Source organism: Heloderma suspectum, chromosome 4 (assembly GCF_057233095.1).
Source record: "Heloderma suspectum isolate Gila_16-S chromosome 4, 16-S_ref, whole genome shotgun sequence".
Taxonomy (NCBI): Eukaryota; Metazoa; Chordata; class Lepidosauria; order Squamata; family Helodermatidae; genus Heloderma; species Heloderma suspectum.
In genome coordinates this window covers 185,710,669-185,729,705 of record NC_139461.1, presented here as the reverse complement: position 1 = coordinate 185,729,705, position 19,037 = coordinate 185,710,669, and the positions used below count along the sequence as shown (strand labels likewise).

The 19,037-nt window shown below is 42.9% G+C and overlaps 1 protein-coding gene across 4 annotated transcripts in view; it reads left to right on the top strand.

Annotated features, from left to right (window-relative positions):
- Window positions 1–18,743, top strand: part of DENND1B (DENN domain containing 1B) — a 295,461-nt gene extending 276,718 nt beyond the window's left edge. For all 4 annotated transcript variants that reach the window (XM_084851502.1, XM_084851503.1, XM_084851505.1 and 1 more), the window contains 3 exons: window positions 7,261–7,349; window positions 10,339–10,555; window positions 12,289–18,743. In XM_084851502.1, the coding sequence (XP_084707628.1) occupies window positions 7,261–7,349; window positions 10,339–10,555; window positions 12,289–12,831 (849 nt within the window). In that variant the 3' untranslated portion in view covers window positions 12,832–18,743. The remainder of the gene's footprint in view (window positions 1–7,260; window positions 7,350–10,338; window positions 10,556–12,288) is intronic.
- The last annotated feature ends 294 nt before the right edge of the window (window positions 18,744–19,037 follow it).

Below are 19,037 nucleotides of genomic sequence, written 5' to 3'. Positions count from 1 at the left end.
TAAGCAAATGGAAGAGGTCTGGTTATTATTAGAATACTGATCAGGGAGGAAACAGAAGTCTGCTGCTTTTTTTTCCTTTTCCAAAAATGGCAGAGAAAAATGTGCACATTTAAAAATGCAGAAAAGACAGAAATTAAAAGCTTAAATAAGAGCAAACAGCAGGGGACATCAGTAAAGGAAAGTTACCCTAAATGACTTTGACAGTTTTTGCAGGTGTGCATTCTATGTCACTTCATCTAGTAGAGCTTTGAAAAAGATTTACTGCTCTCCTTTTTGAATGTATTAAGGGTTTCTTTTTCTTTTTTACAGTGCTGTTTCTTACCATTTTATAAAGAAGTAATCTCTTTTGAAAAGTTGTGCTGCAAATTATCTGCCAGAACCTTTTGCATACTGTGCAAAATGATGAACGACAGAAATTGTCTCCCCCGCGCACATCTCACTCATGGTCTCAGCTGAGCCAAACAGTTGTCTTACATTTTTGCTTTCATTATTGAAAAACACCTCAGTTATTCCATGTGATTTCAATTGTCCCCTTGAAAATGTTTCTGTTTTTTACCTAACTCCTGAACACTAGGAGCAAGTGTGCAAGCGCCCCTAAAAGCTTTCTTGACTGTTGAGGGAACTGTAGTTGCTGAGCTACCTCACAGGGCATACAACTCAGGGAAGCTTGTTGTTGTCATTCAGTCGTGTCTGACTCTTCGTGACCCCATGGACCATAGCATGCCAGGCCTTCCTGTCCTGCGCTCTCTCCCGGAGCGTGCTCAAGTTCATATTCATTGCATCGGTGACGCTATCTAGCCATCTCATCCTCTGCCGTCCCCTTCTCCTTTTGCCTTCAGTCTTTCCCAGCATCAGGGTCTTTTCCAGAGAGTTTTCTCTTCGCATTAGGTGGCCAAAATATTGGAGCTTCATCTTCAGTATCTGTCCTTCCAATGAGCACTCAGGGTTGATTTCCTTTAGGATGGACTGATTTGACCTCCTTGCAGTCCAGGGGACTCGTAAGAGTCTTCTCCAGCACCACAGTTCGAAGGCATCAATTCTTCAGTGTTCAGCCTTCCTTATAGTCCAGCTCTCACAGCCATACATTACTACTGGGAAAACCATAGCTTTGATTAGACAGACCTTTGTCGGCAAGGTGATGTCTCTGCTTCTTACTATGCTGTCTAGGTTTGCCATAGCTTTCCTCCCAAGGAGCAAGCGTCTTTTAATTTCATGGCTACAGTCACCGTCTGCGGTGATCTTGGAGCCCAAGAAAATAAAATCTGTCACTGCTTCCATTTCTTCCCCTTCTATATGCCAGGAAGTGATGGGGCCAGATACCATGATCTTCGTTTTTTTAATGTTGAGTTTCAAACCAGCTTTTGCACTCTCCTCTTTCACCCTCAACAAGAGGCTCTTGAGATCCTCTTTGCTTTCTGTCATTAGGGTGGTATCGTCTGCATATCGGAACTTGTTGATAATTCTCCCAGCAATCTTAATTCCGACCTGTGATTCATCCAACCCGGCGTTTCTCATGATGTACTCTGCATATAAGTTAACTAAGCAGGGTGACAATATGCAGCCTTGTCGTACTCCTTTCCCAATTTTGAACCAATCGGTTGTTCCATGTCTGGTTCTTACTATTGCTTCTTGACCCTCGTACAGGTTTCTCAGGAGACAGGTAAGGTGGTCTGGTACTCCCATCACTTTAAGAATTTGCCAGAGTTTGTTGTGATCCACACAATCAAAGGCTTTAGCGTAGTCAATGAAGCAGAAAGAGACGTTTTTCTGGAATTCTCTTGCTTTCTCCATGATCCAGCGAATGTTGGTGATTTGATCTCTAGTTCCTCTGCCTCTTCGAAACCCAGCTTGTACTTCCGGTAGTTCTCGGTTCACATACTGCTGAAGCCTAGCTTGTAGGATTTTGAGCATCACCTTGCTGGCATGTGAAATGAGCGCAATTGTGTGGTAGTTTGAACACTCTTTGGCGTTGCCCTTCTTTGGAATTGGAATGTAAACTGACCTTTTCCAGTCTTGCGGCCACTGTTGAGTGTGCCAAATTTGTTGGCATATTGAGTGCAGCACTTTAACAGCATCATCTTTTAGGATCTTAAATAGCTCAGCTGGAATATTGTCATCTCCGCTAGCTTTGTTATTAGTAATGCTTCCTAAAGCCCACTTGACTTCACTCTCTAGGATGTCCAGCTCAAGTTCAGTGACTGCACTATCATGGCTATCAGGGACATTCAGATCTTTCCTGTATAGTTCTTCTGTGTATTCTTTCCACCTCTTCTTAATCTCATCTGCTTCTGTTAAGTCCCTGCCTTCTTTGTCCTTTATCATGCCCGTCTTTGCACAAATCGTTCCCTTGAGATCTCCAATTTTCTTGAAGAGATCTCTAGTCTTTCCCATACTGTTGTTTTCCTCGATTTCCTTGCATTGGTCATTTAAGAAGGCCTTCTTGTCTCTCCTTGCTATCCTCTGGAACTCTGCATTCAGTTGGATATATCTTCCCCTTTCTCCCTTGCTTTTCGCTTCCCTTCTTTCCTCAGCTACTTGTAAAGCCTCATCAGACAGCCACTTTGCATTCTTGCATTTCTTTTTCTTTGGGATGGATTGAGTTGCTGCCTCCTGAACAATGTTACAGACCTCCGTCCATAGTTCCTCAGGCACTCTGTCTATCAGGTCTAATCCCTGAAATCTATTCCTCACCGCCACTGTATATTCATAAGGGATATGATTTAGGTCATACCTGAACGATTTAGTGGTTTTCCCTACATTCTTCAATTTAAGCCGAAATTTTGCAGCAAGAAGCTCATGATCTGAGCCACAGTCAGCTCCAGGTCTTGTTTTTACTGACTGTATAGAGCTTCTTCATCTTTGGCTGCAAAGGACATAATCAATCTGATTTCGATATTGACCATCTGGTGATGTCCATGTGTAGAGTCGTCTCTTGTGCTGTTGGAAAAGCGTGTTTGCTATGATCAGCGTGTTCTCTTGGCAAAACTCTTATCCCGGTGATTTCGTGACTTCCTACTTTAGCATTCCAATCCCCTATGATGAAGAGGACATCTTTTTTTGGTGTTAGTTCTAGAAGGTGTTGTAGGTCTTCAGAGAACCGATCAACCTCAGCTTCTTCGGCCTCAGTGGTTGGGGCATAGACTTGAATTACTGTGATGTGGAATGGTTTGCCTTGGATTCATACTGAAATCATTCTGTCGTTTTTGAGATTGTACCCCAGTACTGCTTTTCCCACCCTTTTGTTGACTATGAGTGCTACTCCATTTCTTCTAAGGGATTCTTGCCCACAGTAGTAGATATGATGGTCACCTGAATTAAATTCACCCATGCCTGTCCATTTTAGTTCGCTGATTCCCAAGATGTCGATGTTCAATCTTGCCATCTCATGTTTGACCACCTCCAGCTTACCTTGATTCATTGATCTGACATTCCAGGTTCCTAAACAATATTGTTCTTTACAGCATTGGATTTTCTTTTCACCACCAGACACATCCACAGCTAAGTGTCCTTTCAGCTTTGGCCCAGCCGCTTCACTCTTTCTGGCGCTACTTGGAAATACCCTCTGCTCTTCCCCAGTAGTATATTGGACACCTTCCGACCTGAGGGGCTCATCTTCCGGCTTCATCTCTTTTAGCCTTGTGATACGTTCCATGGGGTTTTCTTGGCAAGAATACTGGAATGGGTTGCCATTTCCTTCTCCAGTGGACCACATTTTGTCAGAACTCTCTGCCATGACCTGTCCATCTTGGGTGGCCCTGCATGGCATAGCTTATGGCTTCACTGAGTTACGCAAGCCCCTTTGCCACAACAAGGCAGTGATCCATGAAGAGGTCAGGGAAGCTTACTTGGGATCAAATTGCTGTAATATCTGTGACCTTGTTGGACTGACCTCAGGGACACTCCCTGACCACCAAACCGGAATGTCTCATTGTGCTTTTATATACTCTTTGTTAGCCCCTTTCCATCCTGTGTGGCTGGTAACAGTGCTTCCCTACCTCCATCCATGCCCTGCCTACAGTCCTATAGGTGCACTCTAAGAACATAAGAAAAGCCATGCTGGATCAGACCAAGGGCCCATCTAGTCCAGCATTCTGTTCTCACAGACAACTAACTGCCTGTGAGAAACCCACAAGGAGGACACAAGTGCATTAGCACCTTCCCTTCCATGTTCCCCAGCACCTGGTATACAAAGGTATCCTGCCTCTGATACTGGAAGTAGAATATAGCCATCACGACTAGTAGCTATTGATAGCCTTATCCTTCACTCTGAATGTCAAAGTGCATTGCAGTCTTTATGTTATTCACCAGCCCAAAGCACATCTTGTGAGACACCATGATCACATTTCAACTTTTAACATATGACCTCCTTGCTCAGCCCAAAAATCAGTTTGGCTGCTTGAATGTTCAAATCAAACAAAGAGCAGTCCTATGGCCCCTAGACAGAGTCTGGGGTGGGGTGAGGGGCATAGGATAGTTTAGATTCTTGGATCCAAGACTGGAAACAGCACTTGGGCTCAGGAGTCTGAACTCCCCGCCCCCGCCCCTAAACAGCTGGTGCAGAGAGAACAGTGCTGGCTGCCTCTCCAAGACTGCAACAGCAACTTTGGAGGGAAGGGAAAGGGGGCATGCCGGTGGGCGGGGAGGGGATGGCTTATGCCATATCCCTGTCACATTTTCCTTGGGCCCCCTCTTTCCTTATGAACTCACACTCACAAATAGAAAGGCTTCAGTCTCCGGCCTTTAATTCATTATTAACAGGTTCATTACAGATGCAAATCCTCGAAGACTCTCAGGCTACAAAGGAATGCCTCCAAGGGATTCAAATGGGAACATGGATGTTGCCTGCAGTTTGAAGTGAGGCATGCTGGCTAGACTAACTTAGGGAGGGATGTCCCCCATTTCTAGTGATGCTTCCCTACATCACCTCTCACGCATTGCTAACTGGGTCGACCGTCTGAGCTCCGCTCCTGATGTTTTCCTCTTAGCTCTGTGCCGTAGTCTAGCATCTCTTAGGTCACGGCCCTCACTCTCCTCCTCCTCGTCCTCCTCCCGCCTTCTCACAGAGGGGGGCAAGGGGGGGGCTTCAGGCCCGGCCATCTGGTAGTTGGTAACCTGAGAAGCACACCTACCCATATCCGAACTGGCTTGGGAAAATGCATGCCTGGTTCTGGCTGTTCCTCTTGTGAATCTGAGCTGCTATCTGTGCTCAGAATCAATCCTGACATCATCCCTGCTTCCACGAGGCCTCCCCGCCTCTTTCCCCGTGGGGCCCTGGGCTTGTGGGGGTAGTGCTGGTGAAAACGGCAAACCAGCAAGGGGGCATGCAAATGCTCTGCCGGTTCCCAGGAGCGTTCGTCTGGCCCACAGCCCTCCAAGACAACCAAATATTGCAGCTGCCCCTGGAAAAGGCGCAAGTCCAGGATGTCAGTGACTTCAAACCCCCCCCCCCCAACGGCAGGCGGGGGCATGCAGTTGGAGCGATGGGGTTCGTCAGAGACCAGTGGGGAAAGTAACGAGCGATGAAAAACAGGATGCACCTTCAGGGAGGGATGTCCCACCCTTCCAGTGATGCTTTCCTACGTCGCCTCTCACGCATCGCTAACTGGGCTCTTAATCAGATCGCTAATCTGAGCTCCGCCCCTGATGTTTTCCTATTAGCTCTGTGCCGTAGTCTAGCATCTCTTAGGTCATGGCCCCCACTGTCCTCCTCCTCGTCCTCCTCCCAGCTTCTCACAGAGGGGGGCAAGGGGAGTGGAGCTTCAGGCCCGGCCATCTGGGAGTTAGTAACCTGAGAAGCACACCTACCCATATCCGAACTGGCTTGGGAAAATGCATGCCTGGTTCTGGCTGTTCCTCTTCTGAAACTGAGCTGCTAACTATGTCCCTGTGCTCAGAATCAATCCTGACAATCCCCAGTCCTCCCCCCTCTCCTTCCCTTCCTGACACCTCAGCCAGATTGGCAAAAAAGCCTGTCTAGCAAAAATACAGAGTGGGAGGAGCATGGAGGTGAAGCTTGCCTCTGTCACACCTCCTGCTCTGTTTCGGATGGCCAAAAGCCTCTGAGTTATGGCCATACCCATAGAATTGTGCTCTTTAAAAACCTTGGATTTCTCGAGTAGCCCAATTCCTCCCTTTCACCATGCCTCCCCACCTCCTCTACCTCCCTGCTCTCCATACCAGTTCCTCCCTCTACCAAGGAAAAATTCTTCCTTCCCAAGATTAACAGAGGGCAGGGGGCAAGCCTGGTCTCCTGCCATGCTGCTGTTGGCACCGTTTCTCCCTTACCCAGAATAAGGGACTAGCTGTGAGGGTGGGGGTTGCCTGAGCTGTGAGTGCATTTCAAGTTTGGCTCAGCTTGAAGGGGGCCAGACTTGAAATGGGCTGATCAGTTCAAGCAGAGGAGCTCACTTTATTGACCCTGCTCCCTGCTTTGAATACTTGCTCCATCCCTTCTGGTGATTAGCTATGTGCTTGAGAGCATCTTAGTTTAGGAATATGTGGTTCCCTATACCCTTCCATTCTCTGCTGCTTCCTAGTTCAGTGTTTCCATTTCTTTTATTCCATCTGCTGAAGGTCAGAGTTGGGCTTTACTGTGGTGAGGCGCACTTTGCAAGGCTTCTTTCTTTAAAAGGTCTACGTAGTGTCCCCATGATCACCACCACCGCCATGTTTTGCCATGTGAAGTCCTTCTTATTTTGGATGGCATTTCCTGGAGCTTAATTTATTGTTAGCTAAATTTTTCTGAAGGTTGTTTCTTAAATGACTTTGTATTAGTTTTTATCGCTGATATCTGTCTTCCATGCTATTTGAGAGATTTCTATTGTGCTGTAGTGTATCGTTACTATATTTGTGTTTTTAATTAAGGTTTTATTTCTGTATTGATTTTAATATAAATCATTTTGAATAATATTTTTTAGAAAAGTGACTTATATACAACTAACTAAACATATTCAAAATATGTCCAAGCTTGAACAGTGATTTCAACCCAGGTTAGAGACCAACTGTGCTTTGTCTGTTGCCTCTCATGGTAGGAGAAAAGTTGTCATGTGAATTAGTCTATCCTTAGTCTCCATCTGCTCTTAAAAGCTTTGGATAAAGGATGAATCCATTTGCATACTTCACATATGACTGCAACAGATTCTGTGGACACTTTGATTGGAACCACTAGACAGTCTTTCTTATGAATGCTGCTGTCAGGATCCCTTGCCAGGCTACAAGACGTTTGGCAACAAACCGTAAAGAGTAACTTTCCCTTTGCAGACACGGTTTGGGAATCTTCATACCAGTATACGGAATCATGATTCCGCCTTGGATGAGGATGCCGATGACGAAATGGACAGAGGAAGCAAGTAAGTTAATTTACTAAGAAGCCCAGTGTGATCCAAGCTGTGTTCAGCTCTTCTTTAGAGGAGTTATAAATCCAAGACAAATTACTGAAACTGTTTGGTTTTCTGGTTGGAGAGAACTCTGAAGTACCATTAAACTCTGAACATCACCCAGGTGTGAGGGAAACATCGGTTGGGGAAATTGATGCCATGTCGAGCGTTATTAGGCATTATTCAGAAGGATATATAGGGCAGAAGAATCCTGAGCAGTATCTTGATTTATGGAAGAAGCAGAATAATATGCTAATGGAAAGTGGGAAATCCAGATTTAGCAGTAAAATTAGTAAATCTGCAAAAGCAGGGAAACAAAAACTTAGAAGTCCTGATTAACTTCCAGCCTATTGGAGATAGAGAGAAGGTGATTGAGAGACTGTAAGGTGAATTGGTGTGTGTGGATGAAACAACATATTATGTGAGGAGCGGGTGGGGGAAGCATTTTATCTTGACTAGCTTAAATCATAGAAAGGGCAATTGCAGACCAGAAATGTCAAATTACGCCCTTACCCCCCAAATAGAGAGATCATACACAGTAGGTTGGGTGAACTAGGGCCACAACCTTATTAATAAACGTGAACATAATCTGCAGTGGTGAAAATCAGTGCAGGATTACTGATCTCTTCAGGGTGAACATACCCAGCCCTAGGGCAGAGGCAGCTGAGCCGTATACCTCAAAGTGTTGAGGGGTGCCCTCCTGAGATACTGCCCCCTGAGACTGCAGTGTTGTACTCGACTCGAGCCCCCAAAGGGGATCCTTTCCTGCCCCAAGACCCTACATGGCTGGTACCAGGAGCCCCCTTTTTGCCTTAAAGTCACCTCTGGGTCCCTGCTCCCTCACACTTTCTCCACCCATCCTGCCTGCCTGTGATGACCAGTTGACCTATTCATTGCACCTACACCCCTGTCAGCCAATTCTTTCCTGCTTCCCCCCACTGGATAGTACAAAGTAGGCCAAAAAACCCAAAGCCATCAGGCTTTCAGGTAAAACATTCCTACTAGGCCCCTTCAGGCAAGCAGCAGAGCTTGCACTACTTCCTACACTAGGGTGGGCAGGTGGATGGCAGCAAAATCGAAAGTGCATGAATTAGGGTTCAGGACAGGCTTATAGAGCCTAACCCTGCCCCCTTTTGCATCAGTATGCAGATGCCATGTGCAACTGCATGCAGGCTAGGTGCTGCCTCTGTGTCCGCAAAGGCTGCCCTACTCGCAACCTCTGCTCAGGGCAAGCAGAGATGGTCAAGGATTCTGCCCATCCCTGTGTTACAGCAGGGATGGGCAGAGAGTAGATTGCCAGATGTTTTGGACTCCATCTTACAGCATTTCTGACCATTGGCCATGCTAGCAGGGGCCTCTGTAAGTTGAAGCCTAAAACATCTAGAGATCTACCTCCTGCCCACCACTGTGTTATGGCACCCTAGTGCATCATGACAGAGCTGCTTGATTAAAAAGTAGTCACCCAGAAGGAAGGCTTCCATTACATCTCTGCAGGATTTCCTGATCTGTGTTGTTCCCCTTTTAATCCATGTCTGCTGATAGGGTAATTAGATCATTCAGCATGCAAGTAACTGCTACTGAATTCAGTATGTCTTACTTCTAGGTAGACATGTACACAATTACACTGCCAATTGCTCTCAGTGCAGAGAGTTATCCACTCTTACAGGAAGAGTGTCTTGTGTCTCTACATGAGTCACTCCTTGAGGATTTCCTCTTACCAATTACAAGGTCAGTTCAGAGACTCGGGAAGAAAAGAAGGTGGGCTCTCCTGAGAGTGGATAATTCTTCCTTGTACTTACTAAAATCAGCTTTCATCTGTAACAGTGAAATGTGCTTCCAGTTTTTAAATTAAAAAAGAAGTTGCTTCAGCTATCAGACATTTAGGGAACATTGCTCTAAAATCCTTTTGTAAAGGGAACCATGATGCCTTGTTCTATAAGATACATTAGAGATGTTGGTCTGGAGAAATGTCCATCATAAGGAAAGTATGATGAAAGCTAGATCATATTAAAACTGTTCCTGCTCCCAGGGCTTTGGCAGTGCCACCAAACAGTATTTGCAAATGCCCGAGTTTTAAAAGAGCTGATTCTGGGTCTACCCTTTTCTAAAGTGAGACTTTCACACAAAGAAAGTATATGCATCAAGGCATTGTCACAATGCATTAGATGTGTATTTTTGTTGTTGTTTCTGCTTACAGCAGCAAACCAAAGACAAGAAGAGCCATTCTTTTCTTTTTCAGGAGCTTAGGGCTCCTTCACACTGAGCTTTTATCCTGCGATTGAGATTGCTCCTTCACGGAAGTTTGTGGGCTCTTTACATGACAGATCATTCAAGGCATCTTCTGCACTAAGTGCCCTATGCTCCATTTTTAAGTAGATTGCAGATAATGAGCTATCAAATTACCCCGCTGTGTTCCTCTCCGTGAAAAGAGTAAAAGCGGCAAGAAGAGGAGCAAGATCAAGGAAAGATAATGGAAGACTCAGATATGGGGAGAAGGAGGGGGAAGAGGGTTGAGGGAAAGGAAGCAGGTGAAAAAGGGAGTCGTTGTGATCCTGCGTTTAGAACGGAAGGAGAAAGCCCCATTTTAAATGTAGGATTTTAGGCTGATGTAGAGATGCCCTTAGAAAAGAGAATTTCACAACTTGCCGTATCTCACTAGTGTGCTCAAAAGCACAACATGAGCTTCACTCCAGTGTGTAGCTGAACACAAATAATCTGATGTATTGGGATAGGACAGTGGACCTTTAAATAAATGTCAAAAAGGTATGTGGCAAGGTCAAATATTTGATGCTTGCAGAAACCTTTTGGTTTTTGATAATGAATACAAAGAGTTAAGATGTGATTTATTTTGTCAGAATTGATCTTTATAATAATTATCTTGTAAAAGCCTTGTTTACTTTTAGATTCATTGTTGTGGTCCTAAAGTCTGACGACGATAAAGTGGCTTTCTGTTTTACTTTAGATTGTCATCTGAAGACAGTGAGGAAACATCTTGTTATTTGTACGACAGTGATGACTCTGGGGAAATGGCCAAAACATCTGTCCCCCCTGGAGAAATGGACTTGCTGGGAGAGATTTTGGATACTTTGAGTATACACAGTTCCGATCAAGGGAAGCTCTCAGGAGCCAAGAGCCTGGACTTCTTTCGATCAATGGATGATATTGATTACAAGATGAAGGTTAGTTATCCGACCCCCTCCCTGCCCTTCTGATAGGAGCTGGGTGGATGACAGGGGGTTGGATCCGATTTAGTTACATTTAGAGTCCACTCATTGAAATCAGTGGGGCTTAGGTTAGTCGTGAGTAATGTACGTTCCATTGATTTCATTGGGTCTACTGTAAATATGACTACATCTGGATCCATTCCAGGGTGTTTTATGGTCCCAGGTACATCCTAATGCTTCTGTGACCACCAGGTGTTTCTGCCTAATATAGAGCCAGATGTAGAACAGGTCACAGAATCCTGAAAAGAGCAATAAAAATGCTGAGGCATATAGAACACCTTTTATGTGACAAGCAGATTAAAGGATCTTAAAATAATATACCTTTGAAAGAGCTAATTGGGGTTGATTTCTCTTCTCATAGTTACTCAGACTTCAATGTAATTTATCCATGGAACTCTGTGGTCCTGTTGATAGTCAACAGAATATGAGTTCAAACTGGGGTGGAGGCAGGCAGGCAGGGACAGAGAGAAATTAAATTAAAGATGGGATATCGTTAGATATTACTCAAAACTTAACATATCCTGGATATGCATGAAAACTTAGCATATCCCACCAGTTAGAGTTAGACATCTTGCAAATGAGTTGCCACAGCAATATTATGGTAGTGGTGAGGCCAAAACTAAAGCAAAATGCTGCTGTTGTTTCTGGTTCTGTGTAATTTACCCAAGAAAACCACTCCAGACATGGAGACCACTGTTTTTATTAACTCAAGGATAGCAGCATTGTTTGTTGAGATTCATTATAAGGAGTTTATTTACAATGTTTATATACTGCCCAATTACCAAGGTTCTCTGGGTAGTTTACAGTAAAAAAAAAAAAAAAAGTACAAATTTTAAAACAGAAACATGTAGTCTTTAAATCCAGCAGCAAAGCCAACCACAAGTGATAACATTAGTGCAAAGAATGTAAAATTACTAAAAGATGAAAATTGAAAAGGCTGGGAAAATAAAAGATCTTCACCTGGCTGTGAAAAGGCAACAGTGAAGTCACCAGGCACCACTCTCTGGGAGGGTGTTCCACAACCAGGGCTCCACTACAGAAAAGTAGTGGTTGGCTATCTCTAGTAGCCAACCACTGTACCTCATTTGGCAAGGATGCCTGGTATAAGACCAAAGTGTGCCTCTAAATTTAAGTACATTAAAAATTGAGATACTGACCTTGCCTTGTATACATGATCCAAGGTGAGAGACAAATCAAAGTAAAAAAAGCCCTCATTGGCTTGGATCCGACTTTCCCATGAGTGGAGTTCCACTCGGGGAAGGGCACTTCCAGCATCTGCTAATGAAAGGGGAGGATTTCCCCTCCCACTGCAACCCCCTGCACCCTCTGAAATTCTGCTAAATTTTAATGCAGAGGAAGACTGTGTTTTAGCTGTAAAACTTGTTGAGAAACAATCTGGATCTCCTCTCTTTACCTTGAAATTTGAATTTAAAGCCTTAATTGAGGGAAAGAGAAGAGAGAATCAAACTTTGGATCCTATGAAGAGGTGGTTACCCAAGGATAAATTATCATGCAGTTTAGCCTGTGGTCAGTACAATGAAGAACAGGTAGTCCACTCCACAAATGGTTAGTATTTAATTCAATATTTATATCCCACTTTTCTGTAAAAACAATCCAAGTGGTTTTTTCAGAGAAGTCAATGCAAAACAGCCTCTTGTTTAAAAAACATTCTTTTTTAAAAATTTCAGAATAAATCCAACACGCCAAGTGAGAGCAACCTTGCTCTGCTTTGTAGCGGTCAAACTTCTGACCCAGCCAACTGGAATCTTGGGCAAGATGACAGCATTCTCAATGGGAAGCAGCTTCCTCCATCACCAAGGAAACATGTTTCTTCGAGCAGCCACAGAGAATCTCTGTTTGTGCTAAATAAAGAAAGCCCCACCCATACCTCGAGTGCCGATGATGTGGGCTTCCTTAAAACTCACACACAGTCTCCAAATTCATCTCAACAAACTATGCAGTTGTGTTCTCCAGGAGCTTTTGAAGTAAAGAAGACTAAATGGAATGAAACACTAAGCAGTACCTCACAAGATGAGACATCCCGACACCTGAGCCAAAATCTATCCACTCTAGTCCCTTGGGAGAGAGAAACTGGAAAAGGGAATGAAATTATAGAAGAGGGCGGGCTTCTTCATGAAGTGGTGTCATTGTGTAAAATGACCTCTGCTTTCAACCATGGTTTAAACATTTCAGGGGATAGGTTTTCCAGTAGCAGTGGGAATAAGGCATAAGAATTTTTGGAGGGGAGAAGTTGCACTCCTGACAAGGACTAAAGGAAGACAACTCAGGATTCCATATCACGAAGCAAACCAAAAGATCACAAAGGAAATGACAAATCTTCAGTTTAATTGTGGTTTGCCTCGTTTGTGCATTTTCTCCCTTTTATTTCGAGCATATCTCTTCTTGAATTACGTTGCTGCATTTAAGTTCACGACATGGGCCTCAACTGGGGATGGGGCTGTAGCTCAGTGTTTAGAGCACATGGTTTGCATGCAGAAGGTCCCAGGTTCAGTCCCTGGTGCCTCCAGGTAGATCTGGGAAAGATCCCTGTCTGAAACGTGGAGACATTACTGAGCTAGATACCATGGCTTGGTATAAGACAGCTTGCTCTGTTCAACTGTTGCATTGCAGAATCAAGGTACTAGTTTAACTCCATGTTAAAGCTACAGCTGGTATGTGGCACTTGCTAGTTTTTACTGTTCCCCTCCCCTTGTGCATAAAGAACCATATCTTCACAGGTAGGCATTGTCTTTTATTTTGCTGAGCACGAAGTGACCAAGTACAGTATGTTTTTTTTCTGAAACTTATAAATCCTGTTAATCCATGATCTACTTGCCTTAAAGTTATAGGAACAGATTTAAACATCCTGAAGGATGAATTGCTAATATTTGGAAAAGAGATGCCATTATTAAATAGGAGTGAAGTGCTTGAGCAAAGGGAAACGTGGACCGTTTCCAAACTACAGGAACTTTTATGACTACTGGTGGTTACTCACAAAATCATGTTTTATATAGTGAATACAGTTATCCCATGAGTGCCTGGTAAGATGGGACCCTCCATCATATATTGCCATCCATGGGGATAACTGTTTTCACATAGCCAAGCAATATCCATCAGTGAGAGGAAAGCTCTCATGATGAATTTATTATCACATGACTGAATTGTTAAGAGTTTGTCTGAACTTACCCTAAAATAAGTTTTCTTTTTAACGAAGCAGCCAACTGGCCCTGTCTTCCAGACCCTGAAAACTGGTACTGTGGTTTTTTAAAAATCTTTTTGAAGTGCTAAAATACAGTGTGAAGTTTACAACTTTTTAAAAGTCTCATTCACTGTCAACATTTTCCTTCTTCAATTTTCTTGAAAGAAAAGGTTTGGAGCAGAGCAGTTAGATTTTAAATTGGCATGAAATCTCCATGATTTAATATTTCTGTATTAAAACTGATCTGCTCTACCGAGTTCATGCCTTTTTAACCTTTTAAGATAACTTTTCGAAGTAGCGTTAGGTAACTGGATTGTTAGGTGTGCTGCTTGACCAAATTCTAAATGTTCCTTCTTTAGACAAAAATGAAAACTGCAGCTGAAAAACAGAAATACACTAGTCTCACAATGGAAATCTGAAAGTCTCTTTCCAGTTATCAGCAAAGCAGTCAAAAGAGCCACACACAACTTGCAATGCTTAAGCATAGCCTTTAAAAATGATCTATCCAATACAGTCTTCCAACGATCTATTAACTCAGGACTATCCTGTTACAGGATGCACGACAAGACTTTTGACAGTCATTTATTGACTTTTGACAATAAGTGATAACTTCTGAAAGTTTCTTCTGAGAAGTCTATCTTAAGAGCAAACCTTTGGTGCATATATCATCAGTGTTCCAAGGACTCTTCAAACTTGTCTGTAAATCAAACATTTTGAAAACTATTGGAAGTAGTTCCTACATATTTATAAAGTGGCTAGTAGACTTCTAGGTGCTATATAAATAACAATTTAGTGTGGAAACCTACAGCAGTGTCCCTTTTTCAGGACCTATCAGCCCATATGTAAGGTCCTTCTTCCCTTGTGCTGTGCTATTGCCTCATTCCCTACCCTGTCTAGGTTGTTTTGTACTTGCATATTATAATATCACTGATGTATAAATGATCTGGATAACTTGGGTAAACAGAGTAGTGTCTAGGTGAACATTATACATTCATGTCTCTATGTACAAGTGCAGATGAGATGCATGTTCCAGCCCCATGTGTACAGGGGCTTCCCATTCTAACCTATGAGAAGGAAAACTCCAGGCAGCTGGAAACTTCCCATTGTTACCACAAAGGGAAGTGGCAATAAATGAGAGTGGCAAGATCCTGCATGAATGGTTTGTGAGTCACACCTAAGAAGGGGATAAGAGTTGGGAGGTGACAAAGCCAAGAGATGTCTGGTAAAACATTCAGGTTTTCCATGGCTAACGGTGTCAGTGAATGTGCTTAGGGTTGCCACGCTAATGTCAAGTCTCATTTTTATGTACTTCTTACAGTAAGTTGGGTAATCTTGGGTCTTATTGATGAACCTTTGAAATGCAGCCTCATTTGGTGTCTGCACAAAACTTGTAAGTTTGCCAGGACTGTAAAACTCATACAGTCTTTATCATTGTTGTCAGACAAAGATGACTTTTAGAAGGCCAATAGTTGTGCCTTATATGTTTGCCCTGTTTAGTTGCCACTCATCTTTCTTACTTACAACAGGGAGATTCAGTTTGCCAAAAGTATCAGAGTAGCAGTTTCTCAGACTTTTAGCCAGGAAAGACTCTGATCTCCACCTATAATAGTGAAAAACTCTTCATAGGATGCATCTGTAACATGTTGATGATTACTGTAGTGACATAGGAAAACAAATTGTTCAAGCCTAGGTTCATTATTACTTACTTCGTTGTCAGGGTACTTAGGGCCTTTTAAAATCACCATGTTTAATATGATGAACAGGCTTCAGGTTTAAAAAAAAAAATTTCTCAGGAATCCCACTAACTATAAATGCTTGGACCAGCAGATTCCTTTCTTTTTGTACAAAATACTAGATCACTTCACTGAAATTAGCCAACTTGTTTAAGAGCATGAAAATCATTTGATTTAGTACTACTAATGTTCTGCCTAATCATATAGGAGCTTGAATTAAGGTATTTACCTTTACTTTTAGTAGATTAAATTATCCTTATTTCTATATGTGATTGAACACCCATAATGGTTTTCCTCAGATGTGCGGTAGAGGAAATCCTTTAGCCCCTTAATCCCCAAACCTGAAAAGTTCAAATGGCATCTAGGATCTTGTGCTGTATGGCCCGAAAGGAGACCCATCCACCAAGGGCTTTCCTTGACTACCTCTAAATATATGCTCCAAGAATGGAGGAAGCTGTTCTGCAGAAGTAAACCACTTCTGCAGAAGTAAACTACTACTTGCTTATGCTAGTAGCTAGTAGATCTGCTGTCTCCTTTCCAATCCCTGGAAGATGGCCCAGTGACATGAAAAAGCCCTTACAAGATTTCAAAAGTGAAAGCTGCTTAAACTAGCAGAAGATTTTATGTGTCCATCTGCATATCTATGCATGAAGAATGAGCTAGAATAATACATTGGCCACCTATTTTAAATGTTATGCCAAGAAACTGAACTCCTGAAGTGAGACCTGCTTTCATGAATAGTGGAAGAAGAATCTTTCTTTTTTTAAATGAAACTTTGTTCCCTAGCATTTCAAAGAGTGATAGTGCTACTATTTGATTCCTAAGAGTTGGGTTATCAAAAGCTGTCAGTACTGGCTAACTCTGCTCCCAAAGATGTCAACAGTAGTTTTCCAATTGATTGAATGCGCAGCCTGCACTGATGACCACCTTTGAAAACGTCAGTTTTCATAGTTAGAACAGATAAAGGGTACAATCAACCAGGAGATTCTCCTGCACATGCCGCATTAAAATGAATTTGTTTTGGTGAGGCTTTCACAGGAGAACTTCCTTGTAGATTGTGCCTAAATTATATTAGACATACTGGATAAAGCAGAACACTTCTTTTCTTTTTTACTTGTGTCCCTACGTTAGTTGTATGCTTACATCTAAAAGTAGGCCTTTAAATAGCTTGTATTGTACAGGGAATGAAAAATTGTAATTAGCTAGTTGGCAAGTTGAAGCCGTTTGGGGGAAGTGTGTATCCATTTCTGTAATCAGCTATTAACATTAGTGTCCATTTCACCAGGGATAATCCAGGATCCTGTTTAACTACAAAATTAGAAACAATAGTTTTTGTTAGAATGAGGCTTTTCTTCAGATAACTTCAGATATGGCAAGGCCATATTAGGAATTAACAATGTCCTCAGCGTTCTCTGATAGAGTGTAGTGCAAGGGGAAGAGGGGTGCAGGAGAGACAGCTCCTGCCCCTAATATGTGGCTATGGGGAAAGAGACCAAGGACTAGACATGAATTCCCAAATGGGCCACCAGCTCCCTTTAACTCCTACACCTTCCAGTGTGTCGGGGGTGGGGGGTGGGGGGGAGCCTCATTCATAGACCACAACAAGCATGTCTAAGCTCAGAAGACCATTTCCATAATTAATAAGCCAGACTCCTTAATTGGGGGTGGGGGGATCAGGGATCACCTCAGATTTTTTAAAGAAACTAGATCTAAGTGGCCTGAGGGTGAGACTTCCTCTTCTTCCTTTTAGCTTTGGACTTTAACTGGCCTTGGGGTTGCTTTGAGTGCTTCAAGGCTATTAGGATCTGCTCCTTTTTCACTTCAAGGAGACACAGTTTTCATATAACATCCATTCCTCAGTTGTTTAACCCAGGAATTGCCATAGCTGAGCAGAAGTGAGCAATTGCACTGCTTTTTGCGCGCTTTTCACTTCTTCTTTCAATCAACAACCCAGGAATGGTGCTGTTTTGTGATGTCCAAATCCAGGAACCTTGGGTTGTTTAGGGGTTAAACAAGCCAGAGTTAACCCAACAATCATCCATGGTTTGTTCTTGGATTAACTCGGTTGTTGACTGAAAGCGGAAGCGACAAGTGTGCATAAAGCAGCCTGTTTTCTCACTCCCACTTGACTACAGGAAATCCTGGGTTAAACGTACAAACTGGGTGTATGTATCTATGCCATTTTTGGCTTTATGGCGTCTTTAAGATGTTTTCTATAAACATGTTAATTGAGCCGAAGATGTTTGCTGCCTATAGTGGAACCCCCCGCCCCACGCACGCACCCACACACCCACAGTGATGTGGGTTTTCCAGAAAATTTTGAATTGGAACACTTTCTGGACATTTTTCCAATGTAAATTTGCACAGGAATTTTTTGTATGCCCTAGAACATGTTTGTTTTGCTTGTATTTAGTAAACAATAAAGTTTTAATAAGTACCCATGTTAATTTTTTGTCCTAGTACATCACATAAACTATATTAGGCAGATTAGATCAAGCAGAATACACATGAAATATTTGAGGGGAAAATGTAAAGTACACTTGATCTAATTCAAATGCTATCTTATGTAGAATTTTTCATGGGAATACTTGTAAAAATCTAAAGACAATAGCCTGCACTTCCCTTATATTGTTTAAATTTAAGAAAAAACAAAAACTGTTGACCCTGTCATAAATTTTAGCAACCCAAAGAACTGTGCATGGTATGCTGGCAACCACTCATCTACAAGTTTGAAACTGCCAGGCTTGCTTGATATCATATTTGGAATTGGCATCTATTCGTTGTTCATTATGAAATGGAATTTTTCCTGTGGAAAAATAAAGCACTGGAAAAGTTTCTGGAGAAGTATCCACCCCACATCACTGCGCGCACACACTCACATGGGGGCACAGGCCACTAATATGTGAAGCTCCCATTTATAGCAATGGGGCTTGTGCAGAAGGTCCTGGTGGCTTGTGCCTTCATGGGTCAGACCTGTCTTTCCTTTCCCTTTATGGGACCTGACATCGGCTGCTGAGGTGATTCTCTTATCTTGCCTTATGGTAGGGTCGCCTCTGTCTGAGGAATCCATCTTCAAATAAGGAAAGGGGTTGACCTACATAGCCTCCTTCAAGGGTTTCAAACACTGGGCAGTAGGTTTTAGAAGAAAAAAAAATTTCTAGGACAGCTACACAGTAGACCATCTTCCCACCCCACCCCACCCCACCCCACCAAGAATCAGAAAGGCCTTTGTACTATTCTGCCAGATGGGAGCATGTTCTAATAAAGAGTTACAGGGAGGGACTTGGTGCAGACCTGAGTTTCTACCCTGTTGTCATCCATAAATAACTATGTGAATATAAGAGCATTCACTCTGCTCATTTTGATTCTAGAATCAGTATTAATGTGGGTGGCTGGGCTGAGGCGGAGGAAGCAAGTGTAAATTTCCAAGTTGAAACTTTGATTCTTTGTAAACTCCCTCCCCCTATGACCTTCCAGCTACATCTCAGATATAATAAGGGAGCTA